This window comes from Leucoraja erinacea, chromosome 3 (genome assembly GCF_028641065.1).
Source record: "Leucoraja erinacea ecotype New England chromosome 3, Leri_hhj_1, whole genome shotgun sequence".
Classification (NCBI taxonomy): Eukaryota; Metazoa; Chordata; class Chondrichthyes; order Rajiformes; family Rajidae; genus Leucoraja; species Leucoraja erinaceus.
In genome coordinates, this window is record NC_073379.1 from 28,410,999 (window position 1) to 28,432,667 (window position 21,669).

General features: G+C 42.3%; 1 protein-coding gene across 10 annotated transcripts in view; it reads right to left on the reverse strand.

Moving 5' to 3' along the window:
* bnc2 (basonuclin 2) overlaps positions 1-21,669 on the reverse strand; it is a 533,367-nt gene that overhangs the window by 75,919 nt on the left and 435,779 nt on the right. For all 10 annotated transcript variants that reach the window (XM_055632361.1, XM_055632358.1, XM_055632357.1 and 7 more), the window contains one exon: positions 4,712-6,663. In XM_055632361.1, coding sequence (XP_055488336.1) covers positions 4,712-6,663 — 1,952 coding nt within the window. The remainder of the gene's footprint in view (positions 1-4,711; positions 6,664-21,669) is intronic.

Below are 21,669 nucleotides of genomic sequence, written 5' to 3' on the forward strand. Positions count from 1 at the left end.
CACCATCCCCTTGGATGGGTTCAACCCTGGCACTGTCCACAGACACAAAAGGAGGTGTTCCAGTAATGCCCGGCACCCTCCTCCATGGTGTGACAATGTAGAAAGCAATCTGTTCTTTATTGGTAGCTGCCTCTGATTGTACACCATCTTGTCAAGTATTCGCGAGCAAAAATGTGTAGTTTGGGTAGATATGTTTATCCGGATTGAATAACTGACAGGCTGTGCAAGCTATGAGCATGGACTAATGGCGGGAATAAAAGTGTGAGGATGAGGTGAGCTAGATAAATATAATGTAGGAACCCAAATTGATGGAGGCAATTGGCAGGCGAGTGAAGGGGTCTCGTGCATTGAGCAAGGTGGCAGGCTGGTAGTGCAACTGATGGGACATGGCATTAATGAAGCATTCACTGACCTGGACCACACACGTGAGGTCACTGAACTTCTTGCGACACCACATCCGGATCCTCGGGGCTTGAGTGCCGGTACTGACCATATCATTTTGCTCTTGCTGACTCCAGGCCTCCTGCAGATACAGGACATCACTCCTACATTCAAGGCCTGCAGCGCAGCATTGGAAAACCCAGAGCTCACATTCTCACACATTTGTACAATTTTTCATGGGTTCTCAGGTCAGATCCTCTCATGTACAGATTCCTGCAACTCCTCCAACCATGGTGCATCTCCCCTTTAAGATCTGCAAGCTGACTTCAACCAGAACGAGCCCTCGTGACACTGGCCATTTAATGTTATGACTAGCCAATCAATAATGACTGTTTGACACCAAAATCATTGACAAGACTCATCAGTAGAAAATTGGAGTGCTTCCATCATTATAATTAATTGTGCATTTAGGTCCCTGTGCCTATTATCAAAAAAAAGCAAAGTTGACCTCTTTAACGAGAGTCACTGTTCAATGGCACGGTTCAGAGTTAGTGTTTCCTGGTAAGATTTAGAATGAGTCAGCATTTAATTTGACTGTCAATGTTTTATTGGTATGAATTAGAGTGGAGTAATGTTCAATGGGACAGTTTAGGCTCATTCAGCATTCACTGGTTTTGGACAACTAGTGTTCAATGACGATTTAAGTTCCTGGTTAGTGGAATAGTCAAAGTTCAATGGTATAATCAACTGTGGCCAGAGAAGGGTGGTACACCTATGTTGATTAGTCTTTCATTCCACTTTGTTCAAAACCATGCTTGCCACTCTGGCCTGTTCAAAATCAAGATAAACCAAGAAGATGAGGAAAACATTCATGGAAGACAGGACACAAAAATCACAAATAATTGAGAATTAGAGAGAGTAGTGGTCTGCATAAAGAAAAAGTATAGTTTTTAATTAATACATTAAAATATTGATTACTTTTGAGGAAGCAACAAGAAACTTTGCGCCCTAGAAATCCTGTGATTGATGTTAATAGGAGAAGATACAACAAAGGACTTTTTTCTCCTATGGCAAAAGAATAAATAAATTGATTCAACCTTTAAATCCTCAGTGGCAATAACTAAATCTTTAACTTCTATTGCCATGGAGGGCAGGACAATGGGAACACTTCCCCCAAATCACCCACTATCCTGACTTGCAAATACTTAACTGTTCCCTCATCGTCGGTGAGTTAAAATGCTCGACCTCTGTCTGCAGCAGCATTGCAAGAATAGCCTCACTAGGACTATAGAAGTTCAATATAGCTCACTACCACCTTCTCAAGGGTAATCATGGATGGGCCATAATTGTTGTGACACAATCCCACTGATGGATATAAAAAGAAAATTAATAAATTAAGACAATCAAATAATGCCGCACCAATACAATATACACTGTTGCAAAAAGTCATGACTTATCCCCATCGTGCTCCATCTGAATAATCCAGGCTCACATTGCTACTGTGCCTTTCACAACAACAGTAACAACTCAAAACACTCTCCAGGTCATTACATACTTCCATAAGCCTGGTCACTGCAGTAGTAAATATAGTAAGAGATTACCAATTTGTGCACAGCACGTAATCATGAATAGAAGCGTGGTTATGGTTACAAAACGTGGCTTACTGATGTTGCCTGTGGGATATGTATTGACCTGTTCACTGGAAACGACTCACTGCTCACTGAGCCACAGTCAGCACCACACCTGAAAGACACCCGGCCTAATATCAAATTCTGACTCAACGTTGCCAGTACCAACCTGTGAACTCTGGCTGCAATTTAATTCATATTAACTCAGGTGCGGTGTTTTGCTGCGGCTTGCCATGCTGTCAGTTTCACCAAACAATCCAGGTGGTATTCTGGCTATCAACTCTTCTTCCCCCATCACCCTGACCTTGCCCAAACCCTTCACACTGTGCTGGAGTCATATTTGGGTTGCATAGATTATGCTGTGGTTCTACAGGTCAACAACTACAAGAGCGTTTCTCTCCGGTAAGCACCAGTAAAGAAACAGACAGTACCCATTGTTAACTGAGCAAAAAATCTGTGCAAACTTTAAGATGAATTCTTCATATTTTTGAGTACCATTAAGGGTACAGCTTGATTTGGGGCAAAGTCACAATGTCAAGGACTACAGCTGGGAATGATTGCAGACTGTTTAAACCTGATAAAGGGTCTCAAACAGTGTGCCGATAGACCACTCTGCACATGGGCGTCATTATTGAGCAGAGAGTTTGGCTGGAAAAGGACCTGGAGAGATATGGCAGCAATGAACCATTTGTAACAGTCAGTCCTGATATGTTGTGGCTGCAATCATGTGGTTTATCTGTGTGGGCAGCAGTTGACAAGGTGTGTCCCTAGGATCAGTATGCAGGGCTACAGGCACTGGTATAAAGAGAGGCCAAGAAAACAGTCAGTGCAAATGAGGCAAACCACGAGCTGTACGCAGCAACATTATTAGAGCAGCAATGAAAGAAGACACAAAGCAAAGCGAGAGATCTCACATAATCAAGGCATGTGTAAACCTTGGCTTGGTCTGTGGAATGATGCTAGTACATGTGGTTGAATATGCTTTCAAAGTGCGAGTTGTGTGAGTGGCAGAACGCGTGTCTCTGAATGCCAGTGGTTTGAGTGTGTGTGTGAGTTGTGATTGAGTGAGTGTGTGCGTGTGTTGGTGTGTGTGAGTGAAATCCACCATTTGTCATGAAATGGGAACAGAACGATGAGAGGAAACATGTGATTAGTGATGTGTCTGGCTTTCAGTGAGGAAGGAATGTAGCTGCTGGATGGAGTTGGGGAGGGGTTCGATTTTGATCTCTGGTAAACTCTGGGTGAACAAAACAATATCAAGAGGGAGAGTTGATTTAAAAAAATCTTTATCATAAGCTGCCTCCACCTCTCAACAATTATTGATCCTTGGTGCAGGCACTCTCCACAGAGGGCAGCCAAACTCACAGATGCTGCCTTGGGATTTGTAGAGAATACATATGTTAAAGTGAAATGCATTCATTATTATGGACATTTACTTTTATCACCTTGGATCTCCTCATAATGCATCGCGAGAACAGCTTCTCCTCCACCACTCTTGCCAACCCTGTACAAAATGCAGGGAAATACAGAAGCATCACGCCGATCTGACATCATCATTCCTATCACCACTTACTCTCTCCTGTCCTCTGCCCCATACAGAGCTTCCCTTTGTTATTTCTTGCACGTCCTTTCCCAGGGTCTGTATATTATTATTATTATTATTTTTGGGACATTGTCACAGCTTAAAAGACCACCATTTACAGCCCATTGCCCAATTGCCCTCAAGGAGGAAGTGGTGGGTCACTTCATTGAATGGCTTTCTTGGACCTTTAAGAGGGCAGTTCAGAGTCAAGCACAATTGGACCAAGATGGCTCTAGAGCTAGACGTCTCTGTGTGTCGGTCCCATATGAGGATCTGCTATAATCCAATACAATCGCTCCCCCCTTTTAAATCTTAATTTCACCGTGGATGGCTTGACTGTGATCATGTGGTGTCTTTTCTTTGGACAGCAGGCGAACAAAAGTTTTTCACTGTACCTCAGTACACTTGATGATAATAAACTAAACTAATCTAAACCGTCTGAAGAAAGGTCTCGACCCGAAACATCACCTATTCCTTTTCTCCAGAGATGCCGCCCTGGTCCACTGAGTTACTACAACATTTTTATGTCTATAAACTAAACTAAACTAAACTATTTAAGGGTGGCTGAACTTCCTCCTCGAAAGACATTTGGTACAGTGGATGGAATCCGTTCATTCCACAGTCACCTTATAAGCTCTGTTCAAATTTCTTCTCGTTCCAATGAAAGGTTATCAGCCTGCATACTTAATTATTTTCTCTTTGCACAGATGTCCCTGACCTATTGAGTATTTCCTGCATCCCTGTTGTATTTCAGACTTCCAACATCTGCCATGTTTTTCTTCCCCTTTTAATTCCTCCTACAACATGCTTCATCTTCTCCCTGTGTCTTTTTCCACACAGGAACAATGGTTCGGAGCTGTAGAGTTAAACGTGTGTCACATCATTTCACAGGGAACTCTGCAAAGTACCTGAGAACACCCAAATTCATAAAACAATAGTCTTCCTTATTTATTTAAAAAAACATTATGCATAAATGTGCAATAACATGATTTGAAGAGCAGTAAAATTTAAATCAAAATAAACGGAGAGAACAAAACATTTCATCTTAAATAATTAGGATTCAGCTATAAAGGTACATACAGTAATTAAATCTAGTTGTATAAATGAGAAAAGACTATACCTGTCTCTGCTTCTGCGAGATGGGAACGCTGCATTGCAACCTTCCACTGTGCAAACATGCATCTCCTTCAGGTGAACATTCTTGTAGTGTAACTTCACACTGTAGGAGCTTTTAAAGCTCTTCTTGCAGACGTAACAGATCTTGGGATCTGGGCTGGAGCACAGTTCACTCTCTGGTGAGTATTTCTGGGGGCTGCCATATCCCATGGAAGATGCAAAGCCTTCCTGGAGGGCAGCCATACTCCCAGCTCCTCCGTTATACAAGCCATACTGGCTGATGCTATAGAACATGTCATAGGTTGGGTCACAGAACTCCTCCTTTATTTTAATGGATTGGGGGAGGGGGGAGACACAGTCTTTGTCCTCGTTCTTGCCGTCTGACATTTCGTCCTTATCAAAAATGTCTCTGTGTGTCTGCTCCTCATTTTCCGTAACATCATCGCACATTTTGGACTCTGAGCCTTCAGACTCATCCTCAAAATCGCGGTCCTGCTCATGATCCTCGGAAGTGATGCTCCCCATCTTTTTATCCTCGAAGCCCCCGAGACTTCTCTCATCATCTGCGTTGCTGCTGACATGCATGTGCATGGCAGGGCTTATACTCTTGTGACCATTGCCATTGCTCATTTCCTCATCATGGATGTCACTGTTCACATGATTCTCGTTGACCTGATCATCTTCGTCAAACTCATCGGCGGTGCCGATCACCTCTTTTTCGATCTTCACGGGCATGCTTGATTTGCGAGACTTTTTCTTGGGGGCGAGTTCAGCTGCGAGCTCCTGGACAGCGGGCGGAAGCTGCTCAAGGCCGCAAGGCTGCTCGAGGCTGCCTATCACTGGCATGATGGGGCTGGTCGGGAGTGAGTTTGGCGGGCATACCATGTCACCAGAGGTCAGCAGGCTCCGGTAAAATGGAGGGACAGGCTGCACTGTTTTTAGCGAGGGAAACACCAGCGGGCTTTGTAGAACTGAATCCACTGAGGATGAGCTGAAGCCCAGGGACGGCCGTCCGGGAGACGAAAGGCTCAAATTTGACTTGATGCTGGATATGACGGGAGTGGCAGCTCCAGATGTGGCTCGAATGAGGTCCTTGTCTCGGTTGTTCCTCAGCATTGGCATGTGCAGGCGGGGGTTGGGGTTGGCACTGTGTCGATTACGGCTCCGAAGGGAACTGAAGACCATGTTGCAGCCTTCAATGGTACACCTGTGCTTGATCTTCAGGTGCACAGCATTGTAGTGGATCTTGAGCGTGCCTTTATCATAGAAGGTCTTCCCACACGCATTGCAGACCACTCGGCCCTTCCTTGGGGACAACCCGTTCCTTCGCATCCTCTGGATCTTTGCATTCAGAATGCTGGCTTTGGAGTGGTCGGATTTGACCGGGTCATTTGCAGGAGATGGAGTGTGAATCGGGGACATGCTCTTCTGCTCATTCTTGGGTTCAATGTTGATGATGCTGCTGAGCGCATTCCTGCTGCCCGACTGGTCGCTTCGAAAAGGAGAAATGGAGACTTCAGACTCGCTGCTCTCCACATGCTCATTCTGCAGGGGAAGGTTAGTTTCCCTCAGCCTCAGGCTTGGTTGTTCAAGCATGACTCCATTGGGAGGGAGACCAAGTAGGGGAGCAGACACAGGGTTTATGTACTGGAACGGAAGGAGGAAGGCCAGGCTGTTGGGGATGTTTTCAAAATGGTGAACACTGGACGGGTTGCTATTTTCGAGATGAGCTTGGAGGCTGGGGCTCCGTGTCCGATTGTTGCCTTCTATGAAAGTCCTGATATCGGAGTCTGCTTTGGAAGTCGCCACTGCCACAGCCTGCCCTTCCTTCTCCTGGATGGCCATCAGCTCCACAATGGATTTGGTTTCTCCGAATCTCAGGAACTGCTGGAGGGTAATGATCTCCTCTTCCCGGGACATGATTGCCCAACGGTCCAGCACCTTGCCTGCAGCATCCTTCGGGCCATAGCAAGGAAACAACAAAGGCAAAAACAAAAAAAAATCTTATTGATTCCGCATAATTACAGCAGTCATTCAGAAGATGCTAAAACTGTCCTACTGATGAAACAGAGGCCCAGGAGCAACATGCAAAGATTGTTAATACCATTCGACCCACAGCGCAAACTTTTCTGCCATGCACATGTGGTAATTAGGTTGACTATTAGTGGAACAGACAGAGTTTAATAATGTCAAAGCAAATGCAATGAAAACCACTGGGACTCTATGAAATGAACCAGCTAAGATCCTGCTATTACAAAGACAATGATTTCTTTTAGATGTAGATGTTGAATATACATTGCTTATTAATATGGAACACTTGCTGTGCAGACCCAAGGTAAGTCTGCGTGATAATCCTTGCAAGTCTGATGGTATGGGAGGGGGTACGTTTACAAGGAACAACCTTTTTAGCAATGCCACACATAAGAGTTAGTGAGACAAAAACCGGTAAGCCTGCAATGTAAAACCATAATTTAACAAAGCAGGTTTGAGTTCATGTTGCAGGCAAAGAACATGAAGCAACTAAGATATGTTTTGGCAGCAAATCACAGCATGGAACTTTCATGACGGTCCCAGGACAGTCTGCAGTACATTGTGCTGTTAAATCTGTTTTTTATCTGTTGTTGTTGGTCACGCAATACTGGACTGAACATGGAGATCGGTGGGTCAATTGTGGTGCAGAATCTGACCTGACAGAACTTCAACTATCTTCTTCTAAATTAAAAGCAAGCAGTAAAAATCCAACAAGTGCAGTGTGCAGTTGTATTTCTTTACATCATCACACATTTACCAATGAAAAAAAGATTTTGGAGCCAAGGATAATTAAAGCTCTTGCCGTTAACTATTCGTGTTTCACTGTTTTCATATTACTCATTAGACTGCTTTGTGCCTTGAGATAGTGCACTTGATGTTATACATTAGTCTAACTCCGGACAAATATTATGTAACATGCTAACAATGTCAGTAATATTCTTTCTAAATAACCTTTCTTTCTCAGGTAATAGGTCAGTCTTTCTGATTCTGGATTTGAATTTCTTGCTGAATGGTGATTTTCTATTGTTTTCAATCCCAGTATCGATCTGGGAAAGGATAAACTGGTCAAATTCTGATCCATCAGGGTGGAATACTTACTTGAAAGCTCAGCCCTAAGAAGCTGTGATCCTCAAGCGTTCCCCAAGCATTACTCTGATAATAACATGCTTGTACCCACTAATATTTTCCAGGGATCTGTAGTGTCTGTCAGACAGTTTATTGATTCGCTGACATCAATACATCAGAAGGAAAACAGAATTAGCATCGCACACTATTAAAGCTAAAAAGATCTTTAAAACTGAAAGCCAGGCAAGTCACGATCACCTCTTCCAGGATCACATAGCCATGCAGCTTCACTTACTTTTTCAGTTCAATTCACTCTTACAACAAGTTACATTTAAGATCAACCAGAACCAAGTCTAAAGATTTCAGGAGCTCAATTGTTGATCTTTATTCAGTCAGTCAAACTTAGTTGGAGAGCAGAATCAATGTGGAATGGAAAAAGCTTGTCCTTCACAATGCAACTACTTTAAGAGCAGAAAGGCCTCAAGGCCATAGAATGCTTGTCCTGCCATTCTATCAACTGATGGCCAAACTGTGACCCAACTACAACTTTGTTCCCCAACCATTCAACAGCAAAGTTCATGAAAACATGTGCAGACGTCGGCCATCATGTTTACAAGCCTGCACCACCATTCATATGATCATGGCAAATCTATGCTGGCCTTAATTCATCTTAGAGTAAACGAGTCTTCTGTGCCTAATGATAGATACAAAATACTGTAGTAACTCAGCAGGTCAGGCAGCATCTCTGGAGAAAATGAATCGGTGATGTTTCGGGTCTGGACCATTAGTCTTCTGTGCCTGTACCCCAGAATCCTCAATTTATTTTATTTTTCAAATATTAATTATCTTCACCTGAATTATATCCAATGAACTTGTCCAATTACCCCTGGGGGCAGAGAACTCCAGATGTTGATTACACTCTGGGAGAAGACATTTCAATGTACCTCTGTTTAAATGACCTTACCCTTATTTTGTAGCCATGCCCTCTTGTTTGTAACTCTTCCACTGAAAGCATCTCAACATCAAAGTTGTCAAACCCCTTTAGGATCAGAAGTGTTTGAATATGGGCTCAATCTTCTGAACACGGATCAAATACACACCCAAACTGTCAAGCCTCTGTACATAGGAAAAACCTTATCATCCCATGAATTAGCCTGGAGAATCTAAGCCTGTTATATACTTTTTGAGGCACTGCTGTTGGACCTGCCAGCTATCTTTTTGTGATTTAATGCATTAGATCTCTCCGAACTACACTCATTTGCAGCATGTCTCCATTTAGATAATATTCCATCTTTTGATTCCTCTTAACAAAGTGTGCAACTTCACACTTCCCCATGTTAAACTTCATTTTCCATGTTTTCACTGAATCTATCTGGATCCAATTGCAGAATCACAACGTCCTCATCTCAACGTGCCCTTCCACATATTTTTGTGTCATTGACAAACCTTTCTTTCTTTCACCTTTTTTCCTCCTCCTATAAATGACTATAAATAGTGAACAATTGAGGGCTATGAACTGATCCCTGGGTACTCTACAGGTTACATCCTTGCAGCCTGAATAGGAGCCATTTATCCCAACTCTTACTTTTATATGTGACAGTCAGCTTTCATTCCATGACAGCCAGTGTTCAATCCATCATGGAGGGAATTATTCTAGGCAGTGTCATTGTGCAAACAAGCACAGACAGGCAACCTGATCAGAGAGATCAGATGAAATCACACAAAACATTGGGGTCATGGAGTCATAAAGTCATACTGCACAGAACAGCTCCCCCTCAACCCACTATGGGGGCTATGGCCAAATACAGACAAATGGAATTAACTCAGTTTGCTTGTCATGGACAAGACGGGCTGAAGGGCCTGTTTTTGTGCTGCATATCTCTATGACTCTATGTTAATGCTTACTGTCAAATACTCATCTAAACATGTACTTGATCAGTGACCTTCTGTGCCTTGCCAATTCAAATGCTTGTCTGTATACGTTGTACATGTTTTGGGAGTGCGTGCCTTTACTACCCCCTCAGATTCCAACCTATCTCTTGGTAAAATAGACAATAGATAGACAATAGACAATAGCTGCAGGAGGAGGCCATTGGGCCCTTTGAGCCAGCACCGCCATTCAATGTGATCATGGCTGTTCATCCACAATCAGTACCCCTTCTCCCCATATCCCTTGAATCTGCTATCTTTAAGAGCTCTATCTAACGATTCATTCTTCCTCAGATGCCCTCTAATAATCCTACCTTTTATCTTAAATGAGCACCCACTAATTTTATATACCTGAAACTTTCCTACTATCTAACCAATCTACATCCTTCAAAAATGTTGTATTTCTCTTACATCCCCCTCTCAGCATGTTCCTCTCCAAAAAAAACAACCCCACTTCATCCATTCTAATTGAAATACTCCATCCTACATAACATTATTGTGCACCTGTTTTGTGCCATCTCCAACAAAATCATATCCTTTCTATAGTGTGGTGACCCGAATGGTACATAGTACTCCAGCTGTGGCCTAACATGTTTTTATTTTTGCTGTTTCTTAACCACAGTGCTTTATATTCTGTATTCCAGCTAAGTAAGGCAAATATTAGGCCAAACATGGGCAAATGAGACAGGCTTAGATGGACAGGGATGAGATGAACCGAATGGCCTGTTTCCATGCTGTATGACTATTCCTTATGCTTTATTCACTATTACTCTCTTCACTATTAACAATACTACCAATTTTCTTATCACCTGTTAATTTATTAATCGTACCTCATAGATAACATCAACTAAAGCTCCATGTACCAATCCCTGTGTTAAACCATGGTCATGGGCTTCCAATAACTAAAAAAACCTTTAACATTTTCTTCTGTCTTCTGATTCAAAAAATTAAGATGTATGAGATTCACGATGACCTGGTCGTATAGATACTGAACTGGCTTATTCATAGAAGACAGAGGGTTGAGGTGGAAGGTAAATATTCTGTCCGGAGGTCTGTGACTAGTGGAGTTCTGCAGGGATCTGTGCTGGGACTTCTGCTGTTTGTGATACATCTAAATAACCTAAACATAAATGTAGATGGGATGGTAATTTTGCTGCCAAAGCCGAAATTGGAGGATTTGCAGACAGTGCGAGATGTTTCACTTTGGGAGGTTGAATGTAAGGAAAGAGTATAGTGGCAAGATTCTTAACAGCATTGATGTGCAGTGGGACCTTGTAGTCCAAGATCATAGCTCACTGAAGGTGGCAGCACAAATAGATAGGGTGGTAAAGAAGGCATGTGGAATGCTTGCCTTCATTGCTATGGGCACTAAATATAAGAGACAGGAAGTCATGATACAGCTCTATAGGACTTTGGTTATGCCACATTTGGAGTATTGCATGTAGTTCAGGTTGTCCCATTACAGGAAAGTTGTTCAAGCTTTCAAGAGGGTGCTGAAGAGGTTTACCAGAATGCTGCCTGGATAACAGGGTTGTAGCTACAGGGAGAGGTTGGAAAATCGATGATGGTAGACAAAAATGCTGGAGAAACTCAGTGGGTGATGAATAGATGACGTTTCGGGTCGAGACCCTTCTTCCGACTGATGTGGGGGGGAGGAGGGGGGGACGGAAAGAAGAAAGGAAGAGGCAGAGACTGTTGGCTGTGGGAGAGCTGGGAAGGGGAGGGGAAGGAGGGAGAAAGCAAGGACTACCTGAAATTGGAGAAGTCAATGTTCATACCACTGGGGTGTAAACTACTCACTCTGGCCATGGAGGAGGCCCAGGACAGAAAGGTCGGATTCGGAATGGGGAGGGGGAGTTGAAGCGCTGAGCCACCGGGAGATCAGGTTGGTTAATGCGAACTGAGCGGAGGTGTTGGGCGAAGTGATCGCCAAGCCTGCGCTTGGATAGACTTGGATTGTTTTCTCTGGAATATCAGGGGTTGAGGGGAGATGATAAAGGTATATAAAATTATGAGCATCATAGATAGGGTTGACAGTAAGAACATTTTTCCCAGGGTAGAAAAGCCCAACACCAGAGGGCATAACTATAAAGTGAGAGGGGGAAAGTTTAATGGAGATGCGGGGAAAGTCTTTTACACTGATAGTGGTGGGGGTATCTGGAACATATTTTCAGGGGTGATGGTGTAGGCAGTTGCAATAGTGGCATTGAAGAAGCTTTTAAACAGGCACAAGGAAGTGCAGGTAATAGAAAAAAAAATGAAATGAAATGATTCAATTTATTGTCATTGTCAGTGTACAGTACAGAGACAACGAAATGCATTTTTAGCATCTCCCTTGAAAGGGAGACACAGGGCGTCGCGGTGTGCCCGCGCCTGCCGCCGTAACATTCCATTACAGGCAAAGGTGGGTGAAGTGTCTTGCCCAAGGACACAACGACAGTATGCACTCCAAGCGGGATTTGAACCGGCTACCTTCCGGTCGCCAGCCGAACTCTTAGCCCATTGTGCTATCTGTCGCCTTAGATAGAGGGATATGGATCATGTGCAGGCAGGTGACATCGATTTAGCTCGGCATCATGTTCGGTACAATCATTAAAAAAATGAAGGGCCCATTTCTGTGCCGTGCTGTTCCATGCTCTATTATCAAGCCAATCTTGGATCCGTTTTGCCTACTTGATCTGGATCTACATTTTGCATATGTCTCCCATGTTAGACCTTGTCAAGGGGCTTATTGAAGGCCATGCAGACAATATTACCCACATTACCCTCATCAATAAACGTTGCTGCATCTTCAAAACAATATCAATCATTTGGTCAGACGGTAAGTACCCCTATCAAGAGTATACTGTCAGTCTTTATTCAATCTTTGTCTTCCTTAGTGCAGATCAATTTTGATGCAATCTTGATCAAACCCAAAATGGTGACTATCCCTTTGCCTCTACATTTGCTGCTTGTTCCAATGAGAACTTCCAGGAGTTTTTTTTCCCCCACAGACTAATATCTTTTTCCACTAACATTCCTACCACTGACATTTTCTCCCATTATTTCCCTTCCAACCCCACTTTTGAACTGCAATTAGCTAGTCCATTCCTCCTTGTCTTTTTGAAAAATACCTCATTCAGTGACCTTCAGGCATCTGGCATCTCACCCTTGGCCAGCAAAAATTCCAAATTCTGTCAGGACCCCAGCAATCTCCTCCCTTGTCCCCAAGAATATCCTGGGATATATCTCATCAGACCTTATGGTCTTATCCACCTTAATGCCAAGAACAACATCTAATACCTGTTGTTGGAGACACACGAGATTGCAGTTTCTGGAACCTTGATCAAAAAACAATCTGCAGGAGGAACTCAGCGGGTCAAGCAGCATCTGTGAAGGGAAATGGATAGACGATGTTGCAGGTCAGGTCCCTTCTTCTCAACTGATACCTGTTTCTTTTTAATGGCAATTTGTTCAAGAATTTCTTTATATCCTGCTTGAATTATCTAACTATGATGTCCTTTTTCTTAGTGAATAAAGATTAGAAGATTTTATTTGAAACCTCATCGTCCATGCCGAGCTTTGGTCCCCAATGGAACCTATTCATTCCCTGGTTCCCCTCTTGCCCAGAGCCTATTTATAAAATACTTTTTCGTTTTTTTATTCTATGCCCCTCTTTGTCTTCCTAATTTGTTTTCTCAAATACCATGCATTCCATTCTCTGAAGGGCTTTCCCCATTTTCAGTTATTTATACTTGCTATCCTTTTATCCTTTATACCCACTAAGATATCCAGAGTTTCTTGCACTTTCTGTCCTTTATGGGAAAACATTGGCACTGAATTCTCACTGTTTCACTCTTGAATAACATCTGGTTGTCAGATGCAGTTGTCATATGATTTTGAAATCTGTGTTTCCCCATATAGAACCTTGATTTATGGACAATCCTTATCCCTTACCATAACGATTGCAAAATATACAGAGGTATGATCCTTATTTCCAAATGATCTTCCACTGACAACTCAACCCTCACTGCATGACCTAAGAACTAAACTGATATCAAAAATAAAAAAAGGGTATACAGTCAAAATCTGTTTCCCAGGATAGAAGGATCAAATACTAGCGGGCATATGTTTAAGGTGAGGTGAGCATACTGTATTTTAAAAGCAATGTGCAGGGTCAACATTTTTTTTACACAGAGAGTGGTGAGTGCCTGGAACGCGCTGTCAGGAGTGGTGGTTGAACCAGACCCGTTAGTGGGATTTAAAAGACGTGCACAGTCATATGCGTATGCAGGAAATGGAGGGATATGGGTTATGGGTGTGTAGATAAATGGTAGTCTTGGCACCATGTGTAGGAAGGAACTGCAGATGCTGGTTTAAACCGAAGATAGACACAAAAATCTGGAGTTACTCAACAGGACAGGCAGCATCTCTGGAGAGAAGGAATGGGTGACGAGTGATCACTAGTCTGAAGAAGAGTCTCGACCCGAAACATCACCCATTCCTTCTCTACAGCCTTGGCATCATGTTTGGCACTGACATTGTGGGCTGGGGTCTGTTATTGTGTTGTATTATTCTATGTTCTATATTAATTTCCCTTCCCTTTACTACAGTAATACTCTTTAATTAACACTGCAATGCTCTTTTATCCAATCCCTCACCACCCTATTCATGGGGATTTTAACTTTAACAAAAAACAATTTTGCAATTTCTTGCTCTGCAAGTGGCATTTAATGGAGTGCAAATAACTCCAGGATTGCCAACTAATTAAGCTCTAACTCATGAGGAAAATCAGAGGACAATTAAAAATTAATAGTAATCTTTAGAAAATCTTCTTTGAACAATTGTGTTCATAGTATTCAGTGGGTTGAAGGTACAACCCAGAATTGTTCATTCACTTAAGAAAGGTTAGCTTTCTGGCTGGTTGTGGGCTCAGCAATGATGGAAGTTTTACAACCAATGACAAGGATATGATTGAAAAGCTGTAGGTCAACCGAGAAGATTCACCATAATGTTGCCAGAGATGGAAAACTTCAGTTATGAGAAGAGATTGCATTGCCTGGGTGTGTTTCTTGGAGTGGAGGTGTTGAAGAAGTCTGGATAGTAGGTTGCAGCATGATGAGTGGCATAGATAAGGCATACCAGAGATGTCTAAATCTAGAGGGCGCAGGGGAAAGAATAAAGGGCAGAGCTTAGAGGGCAAATTGAGTGAGAGTTTTTTTTGTCACCCAGACGTTAATTGGAAACTGGAATTAGGCCGAGCATCAAAAATGTGTCTAGAAATAGGATTTTGTGACCCAAGTCACCAAACTACATGAAATTTTCACATATTGTATACATTTTTTTATATAAATCACCCCTGAAACTCGATATGAAGAAGACTTGCACATTTTTATTAAATTAGAAAAAAAACGGAAAAATGTCGGGAATTTTGTAGTCCAATCAAAGCACGTTTAACATTGATTTGTCTGCCAGTTGGCCAATCACGCGCTTTGTTTCAGGCTAGCACACAAAATGGCTGAGGGGGCTTCACAGATGCCTGTTTTACTGGAGATTCCGATTTGTTGTTCTGTGGAATAAATGTCGTGGAAACTTGCAGCAGGTTAATTGTATTTAGTGGGAAAAGCATTAAAAAGGCTGATGAAAGTGCTGCGAAGTGGATTAAAGTGCAAGAAAGCCTTCAAAGTCCCTGCTGATGTGCTGGAACACAAAGAAGGCCCCCATAAATCAACTCTAACTGAAAGGTAAGATTAAAATCTGAATTTATGAAAATCTATCTGTATGGACTTTAATTAATGTAATTGCACCCTTTATAATGTGAATAAATAAATTCATTCATTCATTCATTCATTCATTCAATCATGCATTCATTCATTTCTTATTCATTCATTCATTCACTCACTCACTCACTTACTCATTCATTCATGAAATTAAGGGCCTAAACTATACACAGTCATTTAAACAATGTCACTAATGCAGCTTCATGAAATCTTTATCATAATCTCGAAGCTGCCGCGAAAACTTACCAGGGCTCCGATTGCGGGGGGGGGGGCGGTTAAGGCGGGGTGAATAAACGGCCGATTCGCGATCGCGGAGCCACAGATCATCTCCGCGGGCGGGCGGGGAGGGGGGGGGGAGGCTGTACATAGTGCCGAGTGTAGCGGTCGTTTCAGACCCCGATAACGGGAGAAAAACGGAGGGATATCGATCGCTATTTACCGCGAGTACCTAGGTCCCGTGATTGGAGCACTTTTTCCCGGTAAGTTTTCGCAGGCAGCTCCGAGATTATTTGTTAAAGACTTATTACTCTACAACAGGCTGGCATTAGTGACAATGTTTAATTGACTGCGTTATAGTTTAGGCCCTCAATTTCATGAATGAATGAATAAGTGAGTGAGTGACTGTGAATAATAGTGAATGTGATGAATTTATTCACATGAAGGGTGAATGAATGAATGTCCAACAGATAGATTTTCAAATCGGAATCTCCTTTCAGTAAAGTTGATTCAGGGGGCCTCTTTGTGAAGCCCATCAGCAGGGACATTTTTGTTTGCTAGCTTTTCCCACTGAATACAAGGCGCAAGTTTCCACGACATTTATTCCACAGAACAACAAATCAGAATCTCCAGTAAAACAGGCGTTTGTGAAGCCCCCTCAGCCATTTTGTGCGCTAGCCTGAAACAAAGCGCGTGATTGGCCAACTGGCAGACAACTCAATGTTAAACGTGCTTTGATTGGACTAAAAAATTCCCGACATTTTTCCGTTTTTTCTCTAATTTATAAAAATGTGCAAGTCTTCTTCATATCGCGTTTCAGGGGTGATTTATATAAATATTTTTACACAATATGTGAAAATCTCATGTAGTTTGGTGACTTGGGTCACGAAACTGCAGAATAAAGCTCCTCGGCCCACAGCCTAAATGCACTGCAGGTATTCTCAAAATATTTTATATCAAGACAAGCACTTGAATCACCAAGGCATGGAAGATTAAGCATCAAGTGCTGGTAAATGGGATTCATAAGGATATAGAAACATAGAAACATAGAAAATAGGTGCAGGAGTAGGCCATGCAGCCCTTCGAGCCTGCACCGCCATTCAATATGATCATGGCTGATCATCCAACTCAGTGTCCCGTACCTGCCTTTTCTCCATACCCCCTGATCCCTTTAGCCACAAGGGCCACATCTAACTCCCTCTTAAATATAGCTAATGAACTGGCCTCAACTACCTTCTGTGGCAGAGAATTCCATGTACTTCATGGACTTCATAGACTTGGTAGACCAAATAACTCGTTTCAATGCTATATGACATTACAAATCACCTCCAAAGATATGTCCAACCTAAACTGGTAATTCCACTTAGCCCACAATCTTTTCTCATCTCCAATTAAGAAGATGTCAGCAAATGATATCACAGTGATATAGTGAGAGGAAGCAAGTGTTTTGTGTTTTAAAAGTGTTTCCTCCTACATTAATACTGGCCACACTGGCATCCGACAATCAGGAATGTTAATATCATAAAAAAGTATTTTACTCAGGGTATGTCAATTGATTTCCTGAAATATTGCATCCAAAATATTAACTCATATTTCTTTTCCAGGTATTATTCAACTGGCTAGGAGTTTTCAGCATTTTCTGCCGCTTCTATTTCATATCACCACCCAGCAAGTATTAATCTTTCTTCACCTTACATTTGTTTATATCTATCTATTTACCAATGCTGTGCAGGTATAACAATGAAATTAGTTCAAGACAGTTCAGGCAACAATGATCAATGTTGCTGATTGAGCAGAATATGTTCACTGTACGCAAGATTGGTATGACTGTCTCTGGCAAAGCTTATCCCAACCACCCAGATTTGTACCTCTTTATTCTACAAAGCTTTGGTCTCGCTCATCAGCGCAAGAGGGGAAACACCAGACACCAAACTGGCTGCTGCTATGTCGTTCCAACTGCCTAATGACTTCAGCTTGTCAAAACCTAATAAAAGTGTGCAGCACAGATGGAGGGGACTCCAGCCATTGTGCCCACCATCACCTTGATGGGGTGGTCTGACTTAGTTCCTCTCGCTGTAACCTGGGAATTAATTTCCAGTTGGTATCCTTTGCACTTCCCTGTCAACAATTGCATCTCGATCCCAGAACCTTTCTGAGATGAACATCATTTCCTAATTTTCCTTCCACTTCTTTATGATGAATCTGTAACTATCAGTCACAGGAAACAGTTTGCTCTGCTTGCTCTACCATTACCCGCTCATAATACTTAACAGTTCTATTCAGTCTTCCACGGACCTTCTCTACTCAAAGGAGATCAAGGTTCAATATTGTTATGGTTATGGGTTTGCCGGGAACATGCTGCAAATTACTATTGGAAATAATTCAGTTATGGTGGGGTGGAGAGTTTATAAAGTTAGCTTTGATCATTACTTTAAGCTTTTCCCTTCCTTCTACATTCACATGGCATTAACAGACTGCCCTAAAGGACAATCCCTTAGATGCAATGCATCAACCTGAGGTCTGATTTTGATACAAAATTGTGGACCAAGATCACAGACAGACAGCAGCTTGTTGTGATTATCCTCAAGCTTGTATGTTGATTTGAGGCTGGTGAGAACTGACATTAAATAAGCTTGCATAAATCCATGAAAGATGGTACCCCTCCAAGGGCTGATGTCCACACAATCCAATAATACTCAGGCAGCTCAGAAAACTGTTTTCAATTTCTGCTCGCTGTTTTGAAAAATCATCTTTAAGTAATTTCCTGGCTCAGATTTCAGACCAGCTTTTGAATGTACTGAACCGATCCTGTTCAACACAAACAGGCACATAAGCAAATAGCAGTAAATGGATTGCAACAAATAGATTGACATTGGCATGGTGCGCTGTGAGCCTGCAGTACATTCATCTTGCACAGTGAAAATGAACTGTTCCAATTCTTCAGGCTGGAGGTCAAATTTGGTTATGTTGCAGATCCAAAATGTTTGCACTATGTCAAACAGTCTGGGCTCATTTTCTGTGTGTCCACATTAAAATATACAGGACTGTTCATCTTCTCAAGTATGTCAAATTCAGAAAGACTGTATTTCCCTGCCACAGGATATGGCTGAGGTCAAGAGTGGAGAAACATTTAAGAGGAAGCTAAGTCGTACACGAGGGAGAGGAATAGGAGGCTGATGATAGGGAGTGGTAAAAGTGTGGGAGAAGCTTGCGTTGAGCACGGACACTGGCATAGACTTTTGGGCTAAATGGGCTCTGATGTTTGATTGATTAGGATGTGAATGGGCTCGAGTCCAAAGTATTCTAAGCATTTATTTCTGCAGCAGAGTTTGTAGATACACAAGAGAGTTGTGGTGGTGAAGGGGAAGAATGGAATATAGTGCTCATAGAGCACCATTTTTAGATTCAATGCCTGGAAACCTTTGGTTCCTGATCAGAATATTTCAGGGGAGTAATTAGAGAAGTATTTGGGACACTCTCTTGCAACATTTTTTTCTGAAATGTTCTTTGTTGCATTGAGTACTTTGTCTCCCTTTCCATACCATGTTTCCATTCATGCCATACTTCCCCCATCGGCTGGGAAACTGGCCAGGAAATAATGCAAAAATCCCACCTGTGGACGAGAGCCACACGTCCATTCAATGACAAACAAGAACCAGTAATGCATAGAAACTGTGAGCTGCAGCAGTCCATAAAGCAGGCAAAATATTAGCAATTGAAGAAAGTCATCAAATGAAGGTATGCACATTCAAAGATGACCAAACTGCACGTCCTTATTGTGTAGGAAGGAACTGCAGATGCTGGTTTACACCAAATACACACAAAAAAAAAATACTGGGGTAACACAGCGGGACAGGCAGCATCTCCGGAGAAAGGGAATATGTGACATTTCAGGACAAGACCCTAGCATAAGGATTTGAGTATAGGAGCAGGGAGGTTCTACTGCAGTTGTACAGGGTCTTGGTGAGACCACACCTGGAGTATTGCGTACAGTTTTGGTCTCCTAATTTACGGCAAGCCATTCTTGCCATAGAGGGAGTTCAGAGAAGGTTCACCAGACTGATACCTGGGATGTCAGGACTTTCATATGAAGAAAGACTGGATAGACTCGGTTTGTACTCGCTAGAATTTAGGAGATTGAGGGGGGATCTTACAGAAACTTACAAAATTCTTAAGGGGTTGGACAGGCTAGATGCAGGAAGATTGTTCCCGATGTTGGGGAAGTCCAGAACAAGGGGTCACAGTTCAAGGATAAGGGGGAAATCTTTTAGGACCGAGATGAGGAAAACATTTTTCACACAGAGAGTGGTGAATCTCTGGAATTCTCTGCCACAGAAGGTAGTTGAGGCCAGTACATTGGCTATATTTAAGAGGGAGTTAGATGTGGCCCTTGTGGCTAAAGGGATCAGGGGGTATGGAGAGAAGGCAGGTACAGGATACTGAGTTGGATGATCAGCCATGATCATATTGAATGGTGGTGCAGGCTCGAAAGGCCGAATGGCCTACTCCTGCACCTATTTTCTATGTTTCTATGTTTCTATGTTTACTCTAAAGAAGGGTGTTGATCCCAAACGTCACATATTCCTTTTCTCCAGAGATGCTACTTGGCCCTCTGAGTTACTCCACCATTTTGTGTCTATCTGCAGGTTCATTTTTGTTCGGGCACTGCAGAATATAGGAGAAATAATTAAAGCACCAACTTACATTGTCATTGGTTTAAAAGAATTAAAGATTTATATTGCTATTGTATTTTGTATGACCTTAGTACAGCCCAAGTGTCTTAAGCTCCCAGTAATAACAACTAAGTAAATATTCCAGTCATCTTCTTGAGAGTTTGATTGGGCTGAACAATGATCACGACTCTAAGAGAACTTCCATACTATTCTTCAAAACAATGCCTTGGTGTCTTTCACCTGCGAAAGCCGGCACGGCATCAGCTCAATGCTAGTTCTGAACGACAGCAAATAGTGCAGGACTGCCTCAGTATTGACCCTCCAACAACCCTGGTCAGTGCAATTATCCCACTATATTGCCTCTCAAACAAAATAACACTCTTTCAGTACAGCTACTTCAACATCCAAACTCCTTCATTTTCTGCCCCTCCAGCAACGAATGCATCATGCTCACAGACCTGCAGGAAGGACTTGGCCGGCATTTTGGTGCACAGTGCATCTTGAACTCACCACCACCTGACTCAGCCCTGAATGAGCTGAGCCTTGGCTGACATACAATGCAACATGTCAGTGAAGGACCAAAGTGCCTTTTGTAAGTGCATGAATATAGAAGAGGGTAAAAGTAGGTAAACAACCTATGATCCCACATTCTGATTCAAAATGTAAGGAAAGACAAGATGGTAGACATTCTCTCTGGCTAAACTTCTAAGATTACAAAATATTGAAGATAAACTGACAAGTTGTAGCCATGCAAACTCCTAGCACGGAAGCATATTCACCCATGTGGCACTGAATAGTCTGGACTAAATTCATCATAAATTTAGGCCAGAAATATATTTGTTCAGGATGTTTATCATTCACACATTCTTCATCAACCTTGAGGATAACCTCCTTTGCAGTGGCTGACATTGAAGCAACATTTATGATTGGCATTAAGCCCTGTGCTTGGGCATGTTGCAATAACTTAGTGCGGGAATTGGCAGTGCTGATCTCATTTGCACCTACTTCCTCTCACTGTCATTATAGGCACAGCTTCATTAAGCACAATGCCCTGAAATCTGGTCAGCAAACACCCACTTGTATATTCTTGCTTAATTTGCTGTCATCTTTGAAGATCAACCAGCTGCTTTTACAACATAGAGGGTATATTTGTTAATGATTATTGGTGTTGTGACTTTTACATTACAAAGATAACAGGTGACTGCTCGAACAAAAGCTAAAAGCATTCAGTCAAATTGTTGTTTGAAGGACTGAAACATGGGCCAAAAATACTGGCAATCTTTTATTTA